Genomic DNA, 21,970 nt, shown 5'->3' on the forward strand with positions numbered 1-21,970 from the left:
TATATTGCGAACAAAACTCCGTCGTTTCTGAAGGGAGAAGTTAAAAAAGAATGCTATACTTACGAGAAAATATGTAGAATCAATAGGAAACAATGAATCCTAGTCATGCCATGTTGCGCCGGACGTGTTACCTTGGAAGATTGATTAGTGGACGTTGAATTCAATAAATCAGGACCAAAATACATAGATCAACAACATCTTTATATTAATAATAGTCCAATTTGATAAAGGATGAGATAAGGTCTCGCAGAAGGAAAACATGCGTGAGCGCTATAATGCACATGATCATATCGCAGCAATCACTCTGTGACTATTGATTTCAATGGTTAATCAACGTAACCTACCATAGTGGAGAAATAACTGGGAGACAAGTTCGAAACCATTCACCTCGTATCTTCACTAGGCACGATATTAGTAATCCGCCTGCTGAATAGTAAACGAACTCCATGTTAGTCTAGGACCATGTCTCTAAAGCGAATCATGTCAAAAAACTTGGAAACCGAACTTATGAATATTGCAAGGGAACGAACCTCACACAGCAAATGTTAGTTTCGAGATAATCTGTATAAACCTTAGTTTACGAATGAAATAGACCAAAGTAATGACATACTGCTGTTGATACCATACAGATTTCCAAACTGTAGTCTTTGGTTTCTCAATCCTAGAACCACAAGTTGAGAGCGAGCGCTTTATCGATATAATGCTGGAAGTGGATATTGGGAACAACAGATACACTTACTTGAGAACGAATACACTTGCATTGTAGAGTTGATGCTTACACCGAACCAAGCTAATGTCATTTTCACCAACAGCACACTCATCATTAGCCGAGTGAGACACAAGTACGTGCCGTGCAACTTCAGAAAGACTCTTATTAGCTAAACGACGAGGAAACAGATAACTTACAAGTCTGGAAAATTGCTTTACGTATATTAGATTTATATCACATACCGATATTGATAATAGCAATTCACATCAATAATATTAGAATTACAACGCTTTTAAGGTGTTTACATATGGTAAAGTACAATAGTTCACTTCATCAACTTGAATAGTATGATTAAGATAGAAGCTCCTATGAAATTAGAAACTTCTCAGTGTAGAAAATAAGCTCGAAAACACATACACAAACACTAAAGGACAAAAAGATGAAGGCGCAATGAAAGTGATTTTAAAAAAAGACACTAAGTTAAGTTTTACAAGATTACATGTATATTCAAGAAAATTGACGTGTCTTTGTAGAAATCCAACTTTGAAAAAGACAAATGAGTAATTTTGCGAACAAAAAAATATGAGTTCATTTGTTGTTTTTTTTTAATTATAAATGATGAATGAATATAGCCGGAATTGAACCGAAAGCGAAGGCATTGGAAGGGTAGAGGTATAAATACCGGACTAGGATGTAAACGAGATTTATATAAGGTGGATTTGTTTACTCAGGATGCTGTTGTGGTATATTTAGAAGTGAAGTTAAAAGAACTGATATAACAGGGACTGAAAACAATTTTGACAGTAAAATTATTAATGGTAATGAAATGAAACAAAATAACACTTAGTTTATGATTTATGTAGCTGCCAAAGTTGTAGCACCTTGTGGGGTAGTGTAAATTGTTCTGATTTGTCGATCATTTCCCGATATTGAATGCCCTTCAGGATTCATTCGAATTAAATGGGCACCGTTGATTTCAACTTTGAAAGCTCTTGATACACAGGAATCAACAGAAAAAAGTTGTTCAGAATTGAAATTCTCACCAACTGTAGGTGTTGAAACGTAGATGGGTTCTAGGGGTGAATCATTTACAGCTGTAGTCAATGTTGCAACCGGTTGTTCATGAACCTTGAGTGGAAAGAAATGAAAATGATTAGAAATATTGAGCATCGAATCATACAAATCTTATGATTTACACTTAATTACTATAATAAACAAATAACTTCTCGATTGCAAATATTTTGATTTGAAAAAGAATAATTGTTGAATAATCCAATAAATTTGAACATAAAAAAACTAATACTCTGTGACGGATGACTATGATTTAACAAGCATCTAATCCATGTTGGATACAACTATGAAACACAATTTTAATTCCAGTTATTTAAGTATGAGGACAACCATTCCATATGCAATAACTGTAACAACTTTGTACAATGAGAATAATAAACATGTGTTTAGTCGATTTAATGATTGGTAAAAATGTAGCACACAAGAAAAAAATGTGTTGATTAACCAGTAGTTAGAAATTAATTTAACTCCACTGCCTACGCAAAATACTTCAGATCCGTTGACCAGATACTATCAGCAACAACCTACTGTGAGAGAACAGACCAAATTTTAGAGGAGGAAGAAGCACTGAAAGTGGATAGGACACACATTGAGGATAGCACCTGTGTCACAAGGCAAGTCCTTACTTCGAATCCTCAAGGCCAACGGAAGAGAAGAGGAAGACCAAAGAACACACTACACCGAGAAATGGAGACAGATATGAGAAGAATGAACAACAATTGGAGAGAACTAGAAAAGAAGGCTGAAGATAGAGTGAGTTGGAAAATGCTGGTCGACGGCCTATGCTTTATTGGGAGTAACAGTCGCAAGAAAGTAAGTAAGTAGAAATCAGTTACTGGTAGGATGAAAAAAAACATGACAATAAACAAAAACTTGGGTCTACATATTTATTGTAGAATTTAAGAAAAATGTGAATTTTCACTCTAGAAATTGTAACTTGTACCTGTCTAATTGATACAAAATAAAATTTGGTGAGTATTGTGTGTGTACGAGAAGCGCTACAGAAATTTGGTTGAAAAGGCAGTTGTTTTTTTAATAGTAACAAGGTACTTGACGCTTAAAGTGGTGTATAGTCATCTATATGTAATCACTGACACAATTTCATCAGTTCATGTAAGATTTCTTGAAAGAAATTTAGATACAAAATAGAAATATATCGAAGTAAACAATAAAAGTATGAAATAGATATGGGGCAACATACAATAAAGATTGAGATATTTGGATAGTTATATTAACAATTTTTCCTTATTCTGATTCTAGGGTAGATGAGACTATTAATTATGGACGACCTATGAGCGACGCCAGACTGACCTTAAGTGTGTCAACCTAATGTGAGGAATTAAAATTATGACATCAGTTATAATGTCAAAACTCTATTTATTCGAATGAATGAGTGAATTTCGCGTCAAACTCCAAAACCTGTTATCTTATAAGTGATTGGTTCTTCCATAAATTATAGTCTCTCACTAGGGTATTTACATAATGAAATACAAAATTTCATGTATTTATAAATTTGCTAGTGTATATAACAAACAAAGATACTGAACTGGGAAACTGAATAATTTCTTAGAATATTTAGTAACAATTACTCCTGAAGAATAGAATATTCATTAACTGATTGGATTTAATTTACGAATAGGTAGAAATGTCAAGACAGTTCTACTGTACGGAGCTGAAACTTGGAGAACTACCACAACCATCATCAAGAAAATACAAGTATTTATAAATAGTTGTCTACGCAAGATACTCAACATCCATTAGTCAGATACCAACAGCAGCAGTCTACTGTGGGAGAGAACAAACCAGCATCCAGCTGAATTGGAAATTAGGAAAAGACGATGGAAATAGATAGGATATACATTACGCAAATCATCAAACTGCATCACGAGGCAAGCCCTAACTTGGAGTCCTGAAGGGAAGTGCAAAAGAGGAAGGCCGAAGAACACACTACGTCGGGAAATAGAAGCAGATATGAAAAAGATGAATAACAACTGGAAAGGATTGGTTGGGACAGGGTTGGATGGAGAGTGCTGGTGATCCTCAACGAGGAGTAACAGGCGTAAGTTATTAAAATTTATAGGCATAAGTATCAAGTTCATGTTTCTGAAATTAAACCATGAACATTTTAAATGATTAAAAATGATGGTGTTTAAATTTCTAAATGTCAGCCAGTCATAAACAGTTTTTAATCTATTGTCATTTGCATTAATTTAAGGGGTCACAGTTTGCACCAGTACAGTCAGATGAAATTAACAATAACAACAAAAGACAATGACATAATATAATTAACGGTGAGAATAAGGTTAGAATAAGATATGAATACTAAGTTCAACATTTAGAAGTTAATAAATAATAAAAATGATTTGGAACCAAATCAACTTAACAATTTAAACATACATTAGAATTACTTCACAACCTTTTAAATACAATCTAAACACAGACTAATGATATGTTTGATTTGTACGATCATAATCTACCACAGTCAACATACTATTATAATAACCAGCATATCACCCCATGGTAAATGGTGGTTAGGTTTATGCAACGCCTCATTTATTTAAACACAGACACTGGTACAAGGAGGTACCAAATATATGTGCACCATACTCCATCATTCGGTTTGTAGGAAGGCTGGAATAATGCACGGGCTCCTTATCCCAAGCAGGTGGTTTTCTTTGGGGGCCACATCCCGAGCGTTTGACGTAAAGGCCCAATCCACAAGGTAGTGGAGCAACATCAAAAGATGCAGCCCCATGGTAGTCGGTGACCGACAATAGGTTCCTACGCCGTTTGTTCCATCAGGATCCGAGGCCCCATGTGCACCATTGGTTTGATATCAGGGTTTTCCAACTCCCTTACGTGGATCCTTCATATCTATCAACTCAGTTAAGGCGTCGGAAATTCATTTTCGTCCTCTTAATTTCGAAAAAAAAACATCCCCGTCACGAGAAGGCAGTGACTGTATACGCGTAGCTATGTGAGAGAATTTCAAGAGAAAGAGAGCTGACTCTCCGCTATCCTCGACTGTATCGGGGCGTTTGGGGGCCAGAAGTGTGTTTATTACATTGCACCTTCGAAGTGCAAAGTACTTTTACAAAACTGGCAGGACCTTGATTATGCACTCACCCTGGGTAGTGAGCAGATAGAAGTAATCGAGAAGTTCGTGTATCTAGGTAGCTGCATAAGTGCTGGTGGTGGCGTGAGTGATGAGGTCAATGCACGTATAGTGAAAACCAGAGCGGCTTATGCCAATCTGGACCATCTTTGGCGCCTTCGTGATGTTAGTCTGGTTGTAAAAGTCCGGGTCGACAACGCGTCGGTGAGAGAAGTTTTGTTATATACTTGTGGAACCTGGCCTCTGTGTTGAGGATCATCGTTGTTCGAAAGACTGTTGATATCTAGTGGCAACACCATATTAGTAATACAGAGGTTCGGCATCGTGTGCTCAGGCACAGTGACGATAATTCAATTGGTATATCTTGAAACATCGATTTCAGTGTTCAAATAAATAAATAACAAATAAACTTATGTAACACATGTCCCCTCCACTTGATTCAATGAAGGTTTAAAGTCTGACTGAGAGATTTACTACATATACCTATCGCTTTGAATATCGACAACACAAAAAGCATTACAACTTACTGTCTGATCAACCATACGAGGGTTGCTGATTAAAACATATTGTTTTCCGTCTGCTGAGCCTCGAACAACAGCATATCGATAAGGAGTTGCAGTATTAATTGTTGTATCTATAATAAAACATGTGCATTTTAAGATTTATTAATCTAAAAATGAGTTTCACAAATAATAGAACCGGCATATCAGTGTTAGAGAAAAATCGTGTTTTCCCACATAAATTGTTGGCTGGTTCAATTATTATGAGCAACAGTTTAAAATTAGTATTACAACAACATAAATGTTGATTAATATAGAGGAACTTGTGTGATCATTATCCTAGAAGTGACTATATAACATGGCTTTCACACTGTTAAATAATAAATGACCAGATATAAGATGTCAACTTAAAAACCTATCAATCTAACAAATTATGCAACTTCATGAAAAGCACTTTTCTGAAAACCTATTTCACTGATCAACAAGTAGTTGAACAATTACAACAGACTACTGTCTCGGTGAAGGTAAACAAAAATAATAGTGTATTTCGAGATAGTACTGATAAGTTGTGTTATGGAAGAGTGGATATTGAAGTGCAACTATTTGGACTAATCCAAGGGTTGCCGTTGCTTATATTTTTACTGTATGATTAGTAGGTAACTGTATTATTGTATTTCTATATTCTCTTTATTGTAAGCCGTCAATGGACCTATTATTTATTGTTGTGCATTTCACCATTCCTTAATTATTACTAAATACTTATGAACTATTTGCTTCGCTCTCTGCCATTTATGACATCATATATAAAGCATGATTTAATATTTGGGATATGTTGTGGTCTGATAGTTCAAGTATATATGATAACAGTGTTCGAGATAGGAGCTGGGTGGTTGAAATATAACAGTAGAAGCTTAGCTGTTGTCTTCTATCATTCGAACTAAATGTTAGGGCATTGGTGGGGCAATAGGAGTTAAGCTTACGCATTACTGGTCAAAGCTAAGGACGTTAGGCTATAGACGGGTATACACGGGGTAGATAAATAATGATCACAGTTCTGAATAGAGAATCTAGCAATTCATATCGGTTAACGTCTTAGATACAACAAATAATTTCGCTAACAGTTAGTGATCAATGTGTTCCACCGCTCCACATGATGTAATCCAATGACTAATGTTCCTGCATATAACTGAGAACTGAATGAAAGTCGGTATACAGATATTTATCCCGAAAATATAATTGTTGATTTAACTAGTATGGTGAGACAATTTTTGTTACGTGGATTTTTTCTATAATATACACCTCATCGGTAGAGTTTGGCTATTTTGAAATATAAAATGAAATTCATGACCAGGTCAATAGTTAGGTTCAACACCGATACAGCTGAAAGGTAAGTCGGAGCTATGGTAAGTGAATTATTTGTTTAGCTAAGCTCATCTCATATTTTATTGTCAGGGTCAGTGAGGTCATCTATAAGCGTTAATAATGTTTACATTTAGAGTCTTAACTTCTACTCTTTCTTCTTAGTTGGTTAGGGTTAAGTGTCGTGAGTGTGGATAGTAAAGATAAGCATTTGTTTAAGAACATTTTTTCAAATAGAAACAATACACGCAACATACTTGTTGGCGCTGGACTCTGGTGATGAGTTGTCCCTGAATTCTGAGTGGTATTTGACACTGTATTATTAGGAGTATGTGATGTGTTTCTATTGTAAGCAATAAGACGCTTACCAAACAAACGATCACTAGCAGTTTGATTAGGATTTAAACGATCTGAAGGAGTTGATGTTGTAGTAGTAGTAACTAGTTGTAATAACTTAGTAGATGTGTTGGCCAGATTCCCAGAAGATCCAGACTCTTCCGTAGTTATGGAATTGATAGGTTTTTGTAACTGTCCAGTACTGCCAGGATTAAATACATTAATAGTGCGACTAGAGGATGTTGACAGATCAACATCATTATCGGACGTTTCGAAAACTGAAAATTACGATAATAACATGGGAATTTAAGAAAAAGGCACCATAAACACTGGAAATTATCATTTGCTAAAAGTTTGTGATTAAACTCAAAACCATTATTGTGGAAAGTCATTGTATCATTATTTCACTTACCGTTGAAGAACTGATAGCTAGTCAATTTTCGCCTTATATGATAGATATTATATATTAAGAGGACTGAAGAATGATCCTAAAAACCATTCAGATGATACTTAGATCGTGAGCAGCAGTTCAGTTGAGGACCTCAGTTTCGTCCTATTTGAGGATTGTCAGCTGGATGTAGTACGTAGATCCCGATGTAGATGTCCATACTGCAGATTCCCAAATATAAAAAAACGCATGCCCTGGATTCTTCAGTTAATCAAAATCTATTTATTCCAAACAACTTATGACATCATAGGTACATCAAGGTAATCAGAGCAGAACCCACATATGCCCCCAAATGCCCTGGTATGGCCGAGAGTGGGGTGAGTCCGCCCTCCCTCTTGAAATACTCTCACACGGCCACGCGTATGCAGCCTCTGCCAGGGAAGTCCTACTCACTGCCTTCTCGTGGCGAGGGTGTTGTTTACGAAAATGAGAGGATGAAAAGCGAATGTCCAGCACTTTAACCGGATTCCAAACCAATGTTGCACATGGGCTACAGTATCCTGAGGGAACAAATGGCGTATGAGCCAATTGTTGGTCACCGGCTACAATGGGACTGCATCTCCTGACGTTGCTCAACTACCTTGTGGGTCAGACCTTTAGGTCAATGACTCGGAGTGTGGCCCCCTAAAAAAACCACCTGCCTCGGTCTGGGCACCCGGGCAGTATCACAGCCCACACACACACACACAAATATGGCATGGCGCATATATATTTGGTGCCCTCTTGTACCAATATTTATGTGTTGAAATAAACACACACACATATGCCAATAAAAAATGATCAAAACTCAGTCCTAAATACTTACGGAATAACCCAAACCCAAAGTAATTACTTCATATTATTTAGGAATCGGTATAATATTTTGGTCCAGTTATTATAGAATGTTGGATGGGAAGTGTTTTGTCATGGATAATAATTCGCGTATGACCAGGCAACCTCAATTAGTACATGCTTAACGCCACTCAATTGACTAATTTTCTTTCCTTGTTGAACAATTTGCACCTAACCTAAACACTACTATTAAGTTGGTAGTTCCAATACACGTGACCCATGAGTCAAGTAAACCAGTGGTCGATTATAATCGAAACAATTCCCGCTCCAAATAAAAGTGAGAAGTGTTTATTGACCATTTATCATTTTGATAAATGAGGTATTAGATATATCCTTAATTCATTGTTTAGAAAAACTACTAGGTCTTACCTGTTGGTCGTGAAGCGACCAGTGAATTGGAGGTTGTCGAGTTGACAGTTCCTAGTGTTCGCTTTAAAATAGTAGGACGTCGTCGAGAGGAAACCGAACCAAGAGTAGAATGAGGAACTGACATGACAGGCTTCGTTACAGGAGTTGTGACTGGACGTGTTGTATTTGGCGCCATAAAAACACGAGAGATGATGGGTTGTTGAACGACCGGAACTAGAAAAGAAAACAGAAGACTATCATAAATCAAATACACTAATGATCACTATGCTAATATGACCAGGTTAAAACATATAAAATCTGAATATTCGTAAAACAACCTGAAGCATCTGAACTAACTAAAGGTTTTAAAGGAAAACTCTTATAGGTTATAAAAATAGATCAGACGTTTCTCTTTTTGGTATTGAAACTTTAATTGCAATTCTTATGATGAAGAAAACTTTTGTTCGTTACTCTGTGAAATATAGTTGAAATCAATGACATTTTTCTGGAACTAACAGTTATTATATGTAATGTGTTATCTTGAATTATAGAGAGCATACCATTACAATTGTCGTATGTAATCATTTCTTTCTAGGGAAATTTATAACATTGAAATTATGGAAATTGAATAACTAGATATAATTGCTTGAACGATGCATGATAGACGGGCATTTGTTTTTTTATTACACTCTACTGGATCAACACTAATATCTCTGTTATAACTGTATTTTAAAAATCTAGTTTGGTTATGTAAGTACTTTTATGGAGCACAACAATAAATATTCTTCGGTGTTTGTAGAGTTTGGGATCTTGCTTTACCAACCATTTAAGACAAGTTATGCATCCTGATGCAGTAATTAGATATTAATTCATATACTAGGTACTATATGTAGTTCGACAGATGGGGATTATTAAATTATATCCTTGCGAAGAGATGAACACTATTGATGAATAGAAACAAGTGATTAGTGATAGTGAACAGGTAAACAATATTCTGTCGTTATAATATTTAACAGTATAAAATTTTTGGAGTACATTAGTGTCAAAAAGGAAGTTCAGAGAAACTGGATTTACATTATATTAATCTATTATAATCTATATGATTAGGAAATATATTTTAGTTATATGGAAGAGTTTGGGAATAATCTAAAAACTTGATTGTTCAACAATACATAATTTTTGACACAGCTCTTTTGCCTAGTGATTTGGTGGGACTATAATTTATGGACGATATTAGACTGATTTCGAGAGTATTCACTTAATAACTAAGACCAAATAAGGGTTATAAACCAGTATGAGAAACTAGAATTATGATTTACAGTTAATGATTAATGTTAGGAATTAGATTTAGGATTTTCATCACGAACTGACATCAATTATGATGCCAAAACTCCATTTACCTAAGTGGGTGGTTTCGCGCTATTCCAAATCTGATTCATTTGGCCATAAATTGTAGTTTCGCCAATAATTTTTCATTAATTATATATAAAAAAGGTAGGGATTTTATGTAGTTGCTTAATTTAAGATATTTGGTTATTATACGAATCCATGTTTATTATCAATTTACTATTTAATGAAATTGAAGATAGTTGGTATTTCATTAATCATTAAAAAAGGAGATTAAGAGACTATTTGCACATTGATGTAGCAGTTTTTGACTGTGTTGCTGAACTAAATAGAAGATTCAGAGAGTGCTCAATGTCGAAACTCACAGACTGGGTTTCGCAAGGATTAACCATGCTTCGACAAAATTGTGACAATACGGATTATTGTTGGACAATCAATTGAATCGAGTTCATCACTATACACCACATTCTTTGATTATGAGAAAGGATTTGATAGTGTGGATAGGCAAACTGTGAAATTCACTTCGGCCATATGAAGCACTTGAGAGAATCGTCCTCATTATATGGTGGATCAAAATATTCTATCGGTAGAGAATTGTAGCGAATTAAAAATTGGAAAACATAACAAGAAATTATATAATATATAGTTCACAATTACCTGGGCGTGTAGTAGACTGAGTAAGAAGTGATGGCAATAAGCCTGACGAAACTGTTGTATTTCCCTTTGATACATTCGGACTATCAATACAAACTGGAACTTGATTAACAGAACTAATGGATGTCAATGTTAGAGGTGATCCAGAAGACAAAATTTGATGTGAATGATCGCTGATTGAGTGAATTTCTAATTCCGAATTGTTCACAACATAACTGTTTTCTAAGGGCTGATTAGACTCGCCAAGCGATTGTGAATTGTTACCAGACAAAACAGAGCACATTCCAGATGTTAACACATCTCCATCATGGCCAAGATCTAAGTCTGATAACGACCTGGTATATACAGTATTTGTAACCACCGATGGTGATGTGAAGACAAACGGGCTACAATTAATAAACACAAGTTGAATTATCAGATGATGATTACATGATATCCTAATAATCGCAGTGATCGAAATATTAAACTTACTTATTATCAGAACCTGTGACTAACATAGTCGGTGATGCATTATTAGGTGCTGCGGTTGTAGAAGTATGAGTGGTTTTTGTTCTCAGCACTTGCATTGGTCTAACAGGAGATTTTCGTCGACTGCTACCTGAAGATGAATTGCAGGATAACATTGCTCCAGTATCTGTCAATGTAGAGACTAATACGCCATCAGAACTGGTAGCAGTGTTTGAGCCCGTAATGATGGAAAGTTCTGGAGCAAGTAAATCTTCCTCCAGTTCCTCTTGAGACTGTTGAACTCGTCTATTAACGAGTCCATGTGCTTCTGCAGACTCCAGATCATCTTCATGTATAGCAGTTTTATCTAAATTGGTTCTTAAATGTGCAAATTGATCAACATTCGAACTAATGCAAAAATCAAGAATATTAGTGGTGTGTCGATCAATAGGAGGAGAAATCTCATCAGAACGAAACATAGTTTGCCGTAAAAATGTATTGGTAGGTTCTGCAAAAAAACAAAGCAAACATTATCTTAAAAACGTAATAAAAGTTCACTGAAGTGACATTTGAAATAGCAGTAATTCATTTGACTTAAAGTTCTAAAGCTCTTAAAGTTTACTTAACATCGCCTGTAGCCCCTTTGGGGTTACTGTCAGTCCCAAGACCGAGTAAAGTAGGGGGTTTGGTATGGGGTCAATAACAACATTCCGTAGAAAACAATCTCGCTAAAACACGTCAACCAGAATAAACAAATTAAACCATTAAAACTGCCCGGGGAGTTGAAGGGAGAATTATGTCGCGTTATGCTGAAAGTCGAGATTCTTCCGAATTCGCGAGGCCGATGCCCCTTCTAAAAACCAGAGCAACAATTAATATATGTACATGGAATGTTTGGACAATGCGGGAGGCTGGGAGGACCAGTCAAATAGTTACAGAAATGATTAAATACAATTCTGTAGTTCTCAAAACAAGTGAAACACGGTAGACAGAAAATATTAGATTCGGGAGAGATGCTGTTATATTGTGATTATGAAGAAAATGCTTCGCGCAAGCAAGGAGTTTCACAGATGATGTCCAAAGAAGCACGTAAATCACTTATACGGAATCTCATGGATCCAGAATCATTAAGGCATTATTCAAAAAAGAAGGAGGGGATCACAATGAATGTCACAGAATGTTATGTACCCACCAATGATAGTAATAAAGATGATAAAGATCAGTTCTGAGAGGCTGTAATCGATAAGGAAGTGCTCAGGAAAGGACCTGAACATCCTGAGAGATCTAAACACCAAAGTCGGAACGTAAAACACAGGATATGGAGATATCATGGGACGAGATGAACTGAATGAGAGTAAGGTACTAGATTGGTGACCTTTGCAAATTTATGTGGTTATAGGCGGCACTATATATTCCCCACAAACGCATACCCAGCAAAGTTACATGGGTCTCGCATACACTACAGAGAATCGGATCGATCATATTTGCATCAGTAAAAAATTTACAAAGTCAATGGAAGACGTGAGAACCAGGAGGAGAGTTAACATAACTTTAGATCACCATCTACCTGGCAGTTGCCAAGATGAAAGTTAAGCTAAAGAAACACTAAACAAGTGGGGAAACTGCACAAATGAGATTTAATACACCCATCCTTCGATATGTTAACAAACTCAAGGAATTTAAGATAGCTTTCAACAACAGGTACCAAACTCTACAAGATCTACTAACAGAAGGGGAAACTAATATGGAGCACAACTGGAAAAGAATCAAAGAAGCATTAACTTCAACGTGTCAGGAGGTCATGGACCGCAAGAAGCATCATTATTCATAAAAAATGGATCGCTATGAAAGCCCTGAACAAGATAGTAATTAACAACTACCGAACAAGAGTAGTAAGCTTTCTATGGGTGGCACCAACTGGAAATCTCAGGGTGTCACACAATTGCTATGAGTATAATACGGATTGATCAAAACTGATAAACCGTCGAGTATACACTTGGTGTGCTACTAAGCAGGAGCGTAGGTACAAGACTGCCCCTCCCACCGTTCTAAGTTTTCTGTCTTCGTGAGACAAAGACGTTACGGATATTAGCAGCTCCTCGTCTGTTATTCGAGATATCGATATTTCAGATATTACTATCAAATGAACATTATTAGAACTACTTAGTTCAAGTCGCTCACCCATTTTGTTTGATAGATTTACAGCGTTCGTACGTCGGGAGTCAATGCATTCGATTCAAAATACATCCGTGTCCTCGTCCTGTTTGGCTGTACGAGCATTATGTGAATGATCAGAAAACCTAGATACACAAGATTTTCTGAATATGTACCCCCTGCACCTTCCGCATTTTTGTTTTTCAGTCAGTCGGTCAGTAACAACGTAGAACTTCGTACGTACGTACATCAGTTCGAGTTGCCATACCACATTAGCACAGAGATGCAGTGGTCGACTCAAATCCCGTAGTGGTAGAGGTAATAAGAGTATAAGCAGTAATCGGGAAAATTAGCGTTTGGAGATGTTATTCAAAGAGTATAATACAGTGAAATGAATTTGGGAAGAAAAAAAAAGAGATAAGGAGGAATAAGGAGATCAAAATTTGGGAGAACACAAGTGTAATAGTCGGTCGCAATTTACCTTCGTGTCTAATCATTGCAGCATGTGGTATGTCCGGACGGGTGTGGGTTGCAGTTGGTAGCTGTTGGCACGAAAACCCTTATAAGTGGTAGCTTTATTAAGTAAGAAGAGAAGGTTAACTTCATTATCCAGCATCTAGGATATCCATCCTTCTTGGCTAATCATACAGTTTTGAGGGACAGTAAGACTAGCCTGACCGATAAAAACTAATCCACCCAACAAAGTATGACGGAAGCCAATAATTCGGACGCAATCGGAAAAAGACTTATCCCTCGATAGTTGTTGCATAAGTGACATGAACCCTTCTTAAAGATAAAGAAAATTATCGATTCATTCCATGATGCTGGAACACTCCGCAATTGCCAGATCTTTGTAGAGAACTCAATACCTTAACCCGAAGGTCTCCATTACTCTTAAAACAAGCCGGAGGTGTCATTTGGACCTGGTGAATTGTGGAGCTCTGAGAGTTGGAGTTCCTTGCGGAACTCTACCTGATTGGGTGGATTAATCGTCACCGGCCATGGAAGACAGGACAGTCTGATCGATGTCGCCAGAGCAGCAGACCAGCTGAACTGTTCCTCGATAAACTCGATCCAACGTTCAAGACATCTGTAGATGTTGTTGGCTGGCATCCCACTAGCTTATTTCACTCACATAATTCTTGCTGCCAGTGCCCCGGATAGGTTGAAAGAGCTTCCGAGAGTTACAAGAGTATTAGCTCCCCGGAGTAGACCGACATGCTCTAATGAGCTGTAAGGAGCCTGTAAAAACCTAGTGTTTATAACCAGAACGTTTCGCCAAGCTATAAGCGACTTTACTTGTCACTTTTATGGTGTCATGCAACTGCAGTCAGTGCTCATCTACATTTTTCGGTGGGTTGATAACTAGCCTAGAACCTAGCTCAGTTTGATATCTAGTTGCAACAGAAGCCCTAATCATTTTGCTGACATCGATCCATTTACGGAGATGAATTTGTTGGCCACTGAAAGGTAAGATTAGCGCAAACAAGGGGATGATCAGATTCCAGATAAGTAATCCAAAAGAAGCAGCAGTCTTGTATATAACCATGTCAGTGGTAGCAGACCGCGATGTGATCAATCTGAGTCAAGGCTTGAAATGCAGATGGAGAACGCCAGATAGCACGACTGCGATGACTGTAAAGATAGTTAGCGCTAGTAAGAAACAGACTATAGACTGCGCGAATTTGCAGCAGACGGTCACCGTCATCTGACCTGCAACGAAAAAGTCCCAATTAGTTACCCAAACGACTCCTAGGCGCCCAACTTGTATATTCAAGTTTGAGCTAATACTACAGTATTTGTCGAACACGCTTTCTAAAGAACATTTAACTGGTGGTAGAACTCATCCTTGATCGCATACCGATTGCAATCTGTTGGAATAGGCGGGGATAACGAAAGGACATCGTTTATCACAACGGTTCGTTTTCACTTTGATGGAACTTTCTAATTTAACGGCACATAATCGACTGTTAATGGGGACCCAATTAATGGTACTGTCCCACCCTTGGAACTTAAAGCAACACCAACATCAGGAAAACCAGACAAAGATTTTCAGGATAAATGAAGTGGTTAACAGACACAACCTTACTTCGTATGATCAAAACACGTCAGTAAATATATGTTGATATTCACTCAGTTACACAGTTAATAATCTAAACAACTAACCTTTTTGGTTACAGCTTGGACTGAGTACACGTCTAAGGTTAGAACGATTCTTTAATCTAGATAATTCCGATCTTCCATGATTTTCCATAGTATCCGGGTTCTGACCGTGAATAAGCTGTTCTGGTTTCTGAAGTTCACTAAACATGTCAGAGTAAGTTGATATACACGACGCATCGGGATACTACCAAAAAAATGGAAAAGTTAAACGAAATTAATAATCTAAGCATCAAAGCCACACTACTGTAGCTGAGATTTAGTTAAACAAGTCACCCAAAACTTCTGTTCCTACACATATCGGAGTTGTTACAGGTTGGGAGAAGTCTAGGTCTGCCAAACTGAGACATACCATCAGCTCATAAAGTCACTGACCCTTGGTCTGAACCGCGCAGAAAGATACACACTACCTGGTTAAAGTTTGTACGATAATCATCAGTGGTTGGCGAAAATTCCATTACCGTGGTCCAGATACATTCATTCCCTGTCCTCCCCTAGGTCTTCAGTTTCATTAATACCTCGTGTTCCGATTTCTCGCTTGTATCCTTTCTCTTCAAACCATATTTTTATGTTAAGTTTCTTAACATAATTTATGCTACTATTGTTATTTCGGTTTCTTTTCTATCCATCTTTTTAAATTCAACTTATTGTGCTGATGTTGTTAGGCATCTTTGACTGAGGTATACTTGTGCCCGGGATCCTACAATGTTTATAGCCAGTGAAATAGTACAAAAGGTCATGAAATTGTCACCCCTTCGGACTGGGAATCAATCTGATAATCCATTAAATGCAACTGAGATGAAGAAACATCATTTTCGAGAAATTAGTTAAAATCCAATCCTAATTGTTATAGCACTGTTTCAATGTACGATAGTCATATTTGTAACTAAGGTCAGATTTGCCATGTGTAGTATTTCGGAAATCAATTTTGAATGTTAGGGTCAAAATTATGCGAAATTAGGTATAAGAAATATAGTTTGAAAAATATGAATGAAATCAAGAAATGAAATAGCACTAATGTATCTGTGATTGTTTTATGACAACACCTAACCTTTCCAGCTATATTTCACGACCATATTGAAAACTCCAATTATTCTACGCACTAATATAACCGAGATCAGCAGCTAATGGCAATAGTTTACCTAGCACTTAGCTATAAGCCACACGTTGTGTAAGGGCTGGAGGTACTATCTGAATCCCTAAGTCGACGTAAAAAAGGATGGTTCAAACTTGCGACTAATTGGTTGTAATGCGAGTAATTTAATCATTAAGCTATGGCTTCGATGAATAATAGCGGCACAGAGTGCATATACATACATCACCAACCACCTTTTTGCCTATATTATCCTTGGGAACCAGAGGAAATCGAAACGTAGACACTTAGTAACCCCTTTAGAAGTATATCACAGAAGTGAGCTAGTGGTTAAGTGCTCAACCTTTAGCCACTAAGTTCGAGGTTTGAAACCTAGTTCTAACTACTTTTCTGCAGTTTAAAAAATAAGAACCCTAGTTTTTGTTTATAAACAAAATGAATTAATATTTGGGACTTCTAAATGACAGTTGGCAATTTTGTTGTGAAATCACCATCATTAGATATCCATGTCGTGTTTTTAGTAAGTTCAGTAAGATTAGAAAAATATGTACAAGGGAGTTTGGGTTCGAAAATCTGAAGGCTAAACAGGAACAGCTTTTGTAATGCATTTACTATATTCTGATAAAGCTAGCTATATTCAGCATAAAGCCTGACACAAATGTTTCAGAGTTGTCCCGTCACAATATGGGGATTTGAAATCCACTAAAATATTAAAGAGAAGAAATAGTAGTAACGACAGAACAGCATGATTCGAGAAAATGAATCCTCCAACTAGTCAGTCAGCTACAGCGATCTAAGAGAAAGTGAGTGGATCTGAGTCACTGTGACCAATTTCGCACCATCATCCAATTCTACTTGGTGATCGTTATCATGTAAATTACAACCAGGTAGTCCGCACTTATCAATACGACCCAGGTCGGTAGTACCTTTATTAACTGATCCAAAGTCTTGATTGGTGGTTGTAACTCTTTTGACTCCTACTCTGGCAGCAAGGCATGCTAAGATAGGCGGTGGCTAGGTAATTTTAACACCGATCTTAGTTGCAGAGTTCAATGGGTGAGTGTACTCAGTAGTCTGCTCTGTATTACAATATCCCTATGAAAATAAGACATTTGTAAGCTACAGGTTTTCGAACATAGATGCCTTCGAAGCATTGTTCGTATATCGTTCAACAACCCAGTAACCAACAAGGTTGGTAGACTTTGTCATACTCCGGTGTACGTAAATACAAGTTCTACGTTGTCTGACTGACGCTGGTCGATGCAGATGAAAGACCTTAACAACCGATACACAGACTGTTGAGTACACACTCGTAGGCCCCCAAATGCCCTGGTACGGCCGAGAGTGGGGAGAGTCCGCCCTCCCTCTCGAAATGCTCTCACATGGCCACGAGTATATAGCCTCTGCCAGGGAAGTCCTACTCACTGCCTTCTCGTGGCGGGGGTGTTGTTTACAAAAATGAGAGGACGAAAAGCGAATGTCCGGCGCTTTAACCGGACCACAAAACAATGGTGCACATGGGCTCCAGTATCCTGTGGGAACAAATGGCGTATGAACCAATCGTTGGTCACCGGCTACCATGGGACTGCATCTCCTTACGATGCTCCATTGCCTTGTGGATCAGACCTTCAGGTCGAAGGCTCGGGGAGTGGCCCCCTAAGAAAACCACCTGCTTCGGTTTGGGCACCCAGGCAGTATTACGGCCCTCACACATATCGAATGATATTTGTGTGGCGCATATGTATTTGGTGCCTCCTTGTACCAATATCTATGTGTTAAAATAATAAAAATAATAATAACACACTCATAGGATGGAAACACATTTCGCTTAAGCCACGTGACAATCTAGAGAGGTTGATTTTAAATATAATCACCATATTCTGTTGCATCATGTGTGATATCTTTTGTGATCAGTTTGCAGACTGATTTCACGCTGTTGGTTTGATGTCAAAAGGTAATTACCAATAAAACAACTAGCGGAAACCAATGGCTATGTTCTACGCAAGACACAATTAAACAATGCAGTGTTAAGAAACTTACCTATCTTTTAAAAAAGTCTAGCACAAGAGGTTTGGTGTTAAATACAAAATATCTTACACAGAAACGGCTTAAAACATAATACGACCTAGTAAGGGACAATAACAATACAAGTGTCAAAATATGTTTGAAAAAGGTTTAACAAAACAGATGCTCACATAGGTCTCAGATGAAAGAATTCCTTCAAGTTCATTACCTTCCCGATCTTCATCGGACGAATAGTACTCTTTATTGTATTTGTCATGTTTGAGATAGTTGGTCGTATCTGATTTGTGTTCAGATCGTGATTTTGTTGCCTGTGATAAAATTTTGTTTTTTCTGATGGGTTTCCAACTACTGTCAGTGGAGAGGGGTTGATCAAAAGAATGATGTTCATCAGCTGATTGAGAAGGACTGTACTCATGTTTTGGCTTGAGGCGTCGACCATGTCGACTTTTAACACGAGGAAATAAATCACGTTCGCTAGGGATTTGTGAAGAAATACTAAGTTTCGACTTGTGTTTCTTAAGAAGGTTGGCGGAGGAAACAGCCATGAGAGCAGCTGTTGACCGGTCTGTAAAGTGCAGGAACTTTTTCTGGCGGTTACGCTTAGGAGGTTCTACGACGTCATATAAAAACCTTTTGTTGATATAGTTTTCAGCCCCTGAGCGTTTACGCTTCTGTTCGGATAACGCTAGACGGCTGTCACTTGTATCAGTGGGCTTTCGCTTTGGATCTGACATGACTCTTGACTTCAGACTGGATCCCAGGTTAGAAGCAGCGGAGTTTTTCGACTTTCTTTCAGAATTACGGTTATCTTTAACAACAGAAACCTTGTCTCTAGGTGTCCTGAAACTAGTATGAGACAAAAGTAATACTCACGTGGTTAGGTCCTGATCATTGTCATCGTTCTTCGACTTTGATTTTGCACTGCTGAAACTTGAAATAGTTATGTATTATTAGTACCTTATGGACCGGATATGTCTGTCCCTTTTTGTCGTCTTTAATGATCCAGGATTTGGGACAAATTTACGGGAAATCCTACAGGGATTAAAGTTTAAAGTGATTTACCTGATATCGTTTCGTTTAGACCGCATTACACTTTTTAAGTCCGGGGTGAAGATTTATGCTATATTTGTACTCCACATTATGTAACCGATCCGAGAGATTATAGATCTAGCTCAACTGACAACAAATCCCTGATAGCGTAGCGCAACAATGCAGATCAAAAAATATGGTGATTTGAGTCCATACAAACAAAATCCAAAGAACCATTTGTACTTGTCAAAAGTTATGAAATATCGTATATAAGACTCACAATAACTTAAGTTTATCACAAATACGTTTGGTGTACTCTTTTTTGTCTGACTTTTAACTTAGAAACTTCGAATCTTGCATGGCGGGATTAACCAACTATTTCGTCCTTATGATCTGAGTCTTAGCGATATGATGACGTCTTGGTATTCAAAAAGTATAGTCCTTGTTATATCCCCGTCAAGGTTGAAGCGTAAAAATAGCCTTGCTCGCCATTTTCAATTTGGGAGTATAACAAGGCTCATACCTCACAGAAACCAAGGGCTCATTCCAAATGCCCAGAAGTATGTGACAAGGAACTAGGAGTTCACTGATTCTTTTAAAAAAACTTGAAGCTGAAGTCAGTTATTAGAGGTTGAAGGAACCGTTAAGTGATATTTGAGGCGATCCCTCTCACAACCTACCATAATAAAGCAAGCATCGAACCTCCTCTTGTAAGTCACTACAGAAGATACCGCTACTAGCGCCTCGAGTAAGGAATACCACGATTTAGTGATTCTGACCACGTAAAAGTCAGCATCAAATTTTATGATTCATCCTTGTTGGATTTCTTACTAGGAGTACATCCGTAAACAAATTCCCAGAAAAATAGCTTTATAAGTCTTAGATGCGAAATGGATCAAATAGTTGTGAAAGCATTAGAAGAAGCTTTCGCTTAACGAGCTCTCATGTTCACCACTGCCTCTAGTTGTGGATTCGGGTACATTTTACAAGTAGAAAGAAAATATTAATTGCTGTGAAATACTGCCTTGAGGCCTTTAGAATATATCTAGTTTTCCTTTGAAGGACTAGTGAAAAGTCGCTTGTACTACCTTAAACGACGGAGGATTCCGAAAGTTGAATGTCCGTAAGATGTGAGTGTAGGGTTTTTTGAGCCTTCTGTGTTGTGGCTCTACTTTTTGAGTATTTCCTTCTAAGGTTTGCGTTATAACTGAGCTTAAGTAAGGATTTAAGGGGACGACCAAGTGTGTTTAGGAAGCTAAAAATCATGAGCTCACCAATGACGCCGCTATATGTTAACTAGAAAAGACCCACTTAGCTAAGGTATTCTTCATAAGGTTTGAATCCCAGTCTCTGTATTGATCTTGTAGCTCACCTGTGGATACATTCCAGATTATTACCATCTTTTAGGGGTGAGGGAGTAAACACTATATTTTCGAACTGTAAATGGACAGCGAAATCCGACTTTAAGCCTCCTCATGGCACTGCTGGATTTTGTGGCCAACCTTGCCAGCCAACTTAGGTAGTTCAGGGAGACGGGACTAACCCACCACTCTATTGTAGATCATGGAGTCCCAAGACTCCCAGATCATTTTTAACTTGGAGAGGAGGCAATACCTAAGTTGTAAGCGTAGCTCGCAGCATATCTCAGATGAAATGCTTTACCATTCGAAATGTTAAAAGTATGTCCGTTACCATCTGCTCAACCTTGAAGTCACATCAAATCCCCATGGAGCTTTAGTTTCTTACTCCAATCGCCAAATTGTCTCCAAAGTATAACGTCGTCATTGAAAAGTGATAACCCAGACGATACTCGTTGAGAACCGTCATCTACATAATTTAACAAGAGAATTCTTTGTACTGAACCTCAGGGCACCCCACTAGGACATTATGCAGCCTTAAGAGAAGTGAGTTTACCCTGACCTTAAAAGTCGCTTATTTATACATTGCTTCAACCAGCTTGTCAGTAGTAACTTTATACCTATCAGCTTGAGCTAACCGAGAAGACATGTATGACTGACCTCGCTAAAAGTTTTTAGTAGATCGAGCTATATCACATCCACCCTCCCTTTGGGATCAATGATGGTTTTTGACTACAGCTCACGATGCCAAATCTTAAGAATCGCAACCCTTTGAGAGAGAAGGCTTGGGTCTAATTTGATTCTCTACTTCAAACTACTCAAAAACCTTACTTATTCAACATGTAAGATAGTTCTTGCCCGTCAAAGTTGAGAAATACAGATCAAAAACTCGGGAAAACTTCTTCCTCATCAAGTATGCAATAATATGGAACAGTCTTCCCTTCGAAATACACATGGCAGATGAATTACATACGCTTGTAAAACTG

General features: G+C 37.6%; 1 protein-coding gene across 2 annotated transcripts; it reads right to left on the minus strand.

The window, feature by feature from the left end:
• Positions 1–134: 134 nt before the first annotated feature.
• On the minus strand, positions 135–20,027 carry MS3_00007175 (uncharacterized protein). Of its 2 annotated transcripts, XM_051215428.1 has the most exons (15): positions 19,660–20,027; positions 19,555–19,629; positions 19,471–19,518; positions 18,768–19,437; positions 15,486–15,666; positions 11,190–11,673; positions 10,722–11,104; positions 8,739–8,951; positions 7,012–7,368; positions 5,423–5,529; positions 740–1,837; positions 611–703; positions 506–571; positions 345–468; positions 135–310 (listed from the first exon to the last, which is right to left on the minus strand). In XM_051215428.1, the coding sequence occupies exons 1-11, from the start codon at positions 19,683–19,685 to the stop codon at positions 1,565–1,567; spliced, it is 2,817 nt and encodes a 938-aa protein (XP_051065929.1). In that variant the 5' UTR covers positions 19,686–20,027; the 3' UTR covers positions 135–310; positions 345–468; positions 506–571; positions 611–703; positions 740–1,564. The 2 variants fall into 2 exon arrangements, with proteins under 2 accessions (XP_051065929.1, XP_051065930.1); XM_051215429.1 differs by lacking the exons at positions 135–310; positions 345–468; positions 506–571; positions 611–703 and having other exon boundaries at positions 911–1,837; positions 19,471–19,521; positions 19,555–20,027.
• Positions 20,028–21,970: the final 1,943 nt, after the last annotated feature.

This window comes from Schistosoma haematobium, chromosome 4 (assembly GCF_000699445.3).
Source record: "Schistosoma haematobium chromosome 4, whole genome shotgun sequence".
Classification (NCBI taxonomy): domain Eukaryota; kingdom Metazoa; phylum Platyhelminthes; class Trematoda; order Strigeidida; family Schistosomatidae; genus Schistosoma; species Schistosoma haematobium.

Excerpts from the sequence above, each read along its gene's own strand:
- MS3_00007175 (XM_051215428.1), bottom strand. The coding sequence starts at position 19,685 with ATGCGGTCTAAACGAAACGATATCAG. Across the intron at positions 8,952-10,721 it reads TCAGTCTACTACACGCCCAG|TTCCGGTCGTTCAACAACCC; the intron begins GTAATTGTGAAC and ends TTTCTTTTCTAG. Across the intron at positions 7,369-8,738 it reads GGTCGCTTCACGACCAACAG|TTTTCGAAACGTCCGATAAT; the intron begins GTAAGACCTAGT and ends CGTAATTTTCAG.